At 45.0% G+C, this 3,719-nt stretch overlaps 1 protein-coding gene across 2 annotated transcripts in view; it reads right to left on the bottom strand.

The window, feature by feature from the left end:
* Positions 1-3,254, bottom strand: part of LOC118418938 (ankyrin repeat domain-containing protein 10-like) — an 11,436-nt gene extending 8,182 nt beyond the window's left edge. The window contains exon 1 of one of the 2 annotated variants that reach the window (XM_035825079.1): positions 2,926-3,254. In XM_035825079.1, the coding sequence (XP_035680972.1) occupies positions 2,926-3,123 (198 nt within the window). In that variant the 5' untranslated portion in view covers positions 3,124-3,254. The remainder of the gene's footprint in view (positions 1-2,925) is intronic. The other variant, XM_035825080.1, reaches the window with a different exon arrangement.
* Positions 3,255-3,719: the final 465 nt, after the last annotated feature.

Here is a 3,719-nt window from a genome sequence, read left to right as displayed (position 1 = left end):
AGCCTGCATTACTTCTAGGGTGAGGGCCCACTTCGACTTGAGCGGTGCGAAGATGCCGACATCCAGGGGCTGTAGAAAGTGTGTACAGTGTGGTGGGAGACCGAGGATGACCACGTTGTTGGCAACGGCGGCTTCTAGGACTTTAAGTGTGAAGTGAGAATAATGCTGGTCAACGATCAAAACAATTGGGCGCTCTTTGTGGCAGTGAGATAGGAATACTTTCGTAAACCACCTTTCGAAGAGAAACTCGTCGATAAAACCCGAATCGGAGAACCCGTAGATGGCATTTGCGGGTCCACCCTCTGTGTAGGCGCCTCCCGGAAAGCCTTTGCTAAAGACTATCATTGGTGGCACCGTCTGCCCTGCCGCTGACACACACACCAGTGCCGACACGTGGTCTCGGCTTCCAACTCTCCATGAAGGAGACCTCTTCTCTCCGCGGGGTACTATAACCTTAGATATTTTCGCCGAAAGATCCACGCCTGTTTCGTCAGCGTTATAGATTACATGTGGGTTTTTGTTTTTGGCATTCGCCTCTGTTAGTTTGTCTTCAAGCATCAAGAAATATTCGAAGATCACTCCTGGGGTGGCCATGAGCGCCCTCTCCTTGTCTAGCTGGTCAGGGGACCGGAGGCTGATGTCGGGATGGCGACGCTTGAAGCCTCGCCACCACTTCTTGCCCGGCCCAGCCTCCTTAAACCTCGGTGACTCTCCGCGGCCCTTAGCTCTTTTAATCTCAATTTGTTGCGCAAGGGCCTTTGTGACCCTTACGGTGAGAGGGAAGCCCCTGTCGGACATGTACTTGGCGTAGCCGACAAGGGCCTCCTCGTCCTCGGGTGTCAAGACTGACGGTCTTCCTTGCACCTCTCCATGGTGACCTTTTATGCGACCAATCAGGGTTGTTCGCGGAATTCCAAACTTTTTGGCCAGGCTGTAGACAGAGGCGCCATTGTTTGCTGCCTCCAGAGCAGCCTCCATGTCAGCCTGATGGTACTGTTGGCGTTTCCTTTTGGCCCCAGATGCCATCTAATAAAGAGATTGAATCGATATCGACTATGAACGACAGCAGTAATTTAGATCCCCCCTTCCACACCCATCATCAAACATTGAAGAAAAAAAGTTTCGTTTCTTTGTTTGTTTGTTTGTTTGTATGTATGGGAGTTTCATATCATATGTTCAGCACGACGAAAAATCACGATATGTCATCAACACTACTTATATTTATCCAAATATGGGCGGATATAAGCGTTTGTTTGCTTTAACCTTGCCGTGTTCGAATTCAATTTAAGCATTCGAAGGTACACACATTCATACCTAACTTCTATTTGGATATTCTCATACTACAATCGCATCTTTTGCTATCAAAGTATAACTTACATACGCTGAAACGTCAGAGTTGTATATACCTACCGCGACGTCATGCGGAAGAGCGCTAAACTGCAATCTCAGGCGGTGTGGTGCTGGTAGTGCTGGTAGTGTTGGGTTGCGTTCGATGATCACATGACTTCGAACACGTGATTCTCAAGATGGCGGAGGAGCGGTGGTGTGTACACAAGTAGCACGGTGACATTGTAGCCTCAATTAACCAAGTTCAAAGACTCAGACAAGACACAGGTTTGTTTCTTGGCAAGTTTAATAAACAACCTTTCTACATGCGGTGGCAATCTGTCATATCTCACATCTTAGACTGAATAATTCAACAGATATGAAGGCCACGGTCTCGATACGTTCTCTCGTCAACCTATGCGAACAGCGTCATTATCATAAAAATATCTTCAATTGCTAGCTGCTTGATGTATCATGTTCGGTACACTCTATGCATCAGTATTTTACTAAAGGAAGACTAGGGCCATCAATATTTGTTTTTGTCGTGTACATGCTGTCAAGCATAATAAAGTTATAGCAATTTTAAAAACCATGTCGGACTTTGGACCTCTGTCTAAGTATGGCCCCCTCCCGTTAGATTGTAAATAGCTGTAACAACTTACTTATGTACTACTACCGGGGTTGTAAAACTAATAGTAGTATGTACATTTATTTGTATGTTGTTGTTTTTGTGTTTGTGTATTTCGATGACTTATAAAGCTACTAGTACTGTTAAAAATGGCATTGTAACTAATATGGAGTGAATAAAGTATTGAAGTATCCAACTTGATTCCAAGCCAGCAAGACTCGCTAGGCAACACTGTCTAGTTGACCTAATTCTAATTTTTTTAAGGGAATCCAAGAAGTCTGGTCAAGACTTATCTTATCCGAAATCTAGCCATCAAAACAACTTAAGCCTGTCTCGTCTGTTGGCAGTTTGCCCTGGGGGCAGAGACGCTCTGTTTACCTCAAACTGTAACAACGTTATAGGGCCCCTCCCATGCATAATTTACTTAGTACGTAAATAAAACTATCTTACCGTTAAAATGGCAAAGAATTGTACTGTTTCTGAAACTTCCAGACCCCACAGATTTCCAGTGGTGACCAGTTTTTACCTTGACCAAAAGTGTCGTCTTTCACCAGCGGATATCTTGGTAACAGTGATACACAAACACTGGGAGTGACGGGGGGGAAAATATATCGGTCAGGGTCAAAAAGGCTATAAATATCGTCTGACTTGTGAAAAGGTCACAATTTCACCACGCCTAGATCTGAAACCCTCGTAAAACTCCATAAGACCTAATCTTGTGTGATAGCTGGGAGAAATACTGACAGAAATGGGTCGTGTTTTCTTTGTTTACCCGAGGAAAACCACGTGCTGTGGAACTGGCATGGCCGCCAGCTTTTCACATCTTCCCGCCATTTTACAACATAACAAAAACAGTCTGGTTCCGTCAGCCGCGCCTGTCTCCTCACTACTCTCACAGAACAGCGTCACAATCAAGTCACCAAATTAACGACTTAACCACTACCTTTTAATCAACAAATATTCCCGGTTACCTTGCCGAAGTATGCAGCCCAGTGAGCGGGAGTCCAGCCGTAAAACTGGTCTTCTTCGTACGGGGAAAAAACACCGGCTTCCAGAAGGGAACTCAGCAAGCACACGTTACCGTCTCGACACGCTCGGTGCATGGGGAAGTGCTCCACCAGAATCTGCTCGCTGGAGTTCCCCCAGTACGACATCTCTTCCTTCTCCATTTAGAGTATCTCTAAGCACACAGACGTACACAATTTAAAATACTAGGACGGCGAGACAAAGACCCCGCAACACACACCGTTTTCTTTGTTTCCTTCTCCTAAATATAACGCTGAGCAGAGGCTGTGCATGCGTCAAATTGAATTAAAACAGTTAATTAACCCACTTAACTACGCTAAGGAAATCAATATTTCCACATCTGCACTGCCGGCGTTATTTAGGTATTGTATATGTGGCCTTGATGTGAAAGCTACACATCTGATTTATTCATATTTGTGAAAATAGGGTTTTATCAGACATACAACAAAACTCCATACACAGCGTCCTCAGTAAATTTCCTCGCGCCGCGCGGATCATATTGCCACTAAACAGCGCCCCCTACCGAATTTAGGGTTAAGTGCATTAACATCCTATGATCGGTTTCTGTTCACAGGTGGGTCATATTCTGCTAAGTACATGTGGCGACTCGTTATAAAGAAGGTAACGTTTTGTGTATGTACATGTGCGGCAGCATAACTCTTGAAGTTGTGGATGAATCTGTATGCTCCATGGTATGAGTAGACGGAGTAGATTCTTTGGCCAGGTAACGTTAGGAATT

The sequence above is a fragment of the Branchiostoma floridae genome, chromosome 7 (assembly GCF_000003815.2).
Source record: "Branchiostoma floridae strain S238N-H82 chromosome 7, Bfl_VNyyK, whole genome shotgun sequence".
NCBI lineage: Eukaryota > Metazoa > Chordata > Leptocardii > Amphioxiformes > Branchiostomatidae > Branchiostoma > Branchiostoma floridae.
Note: the sequence above shows the minus strand (reverse complement) of the source record. Positions and strands in the feature narration are given on the sequence as shown.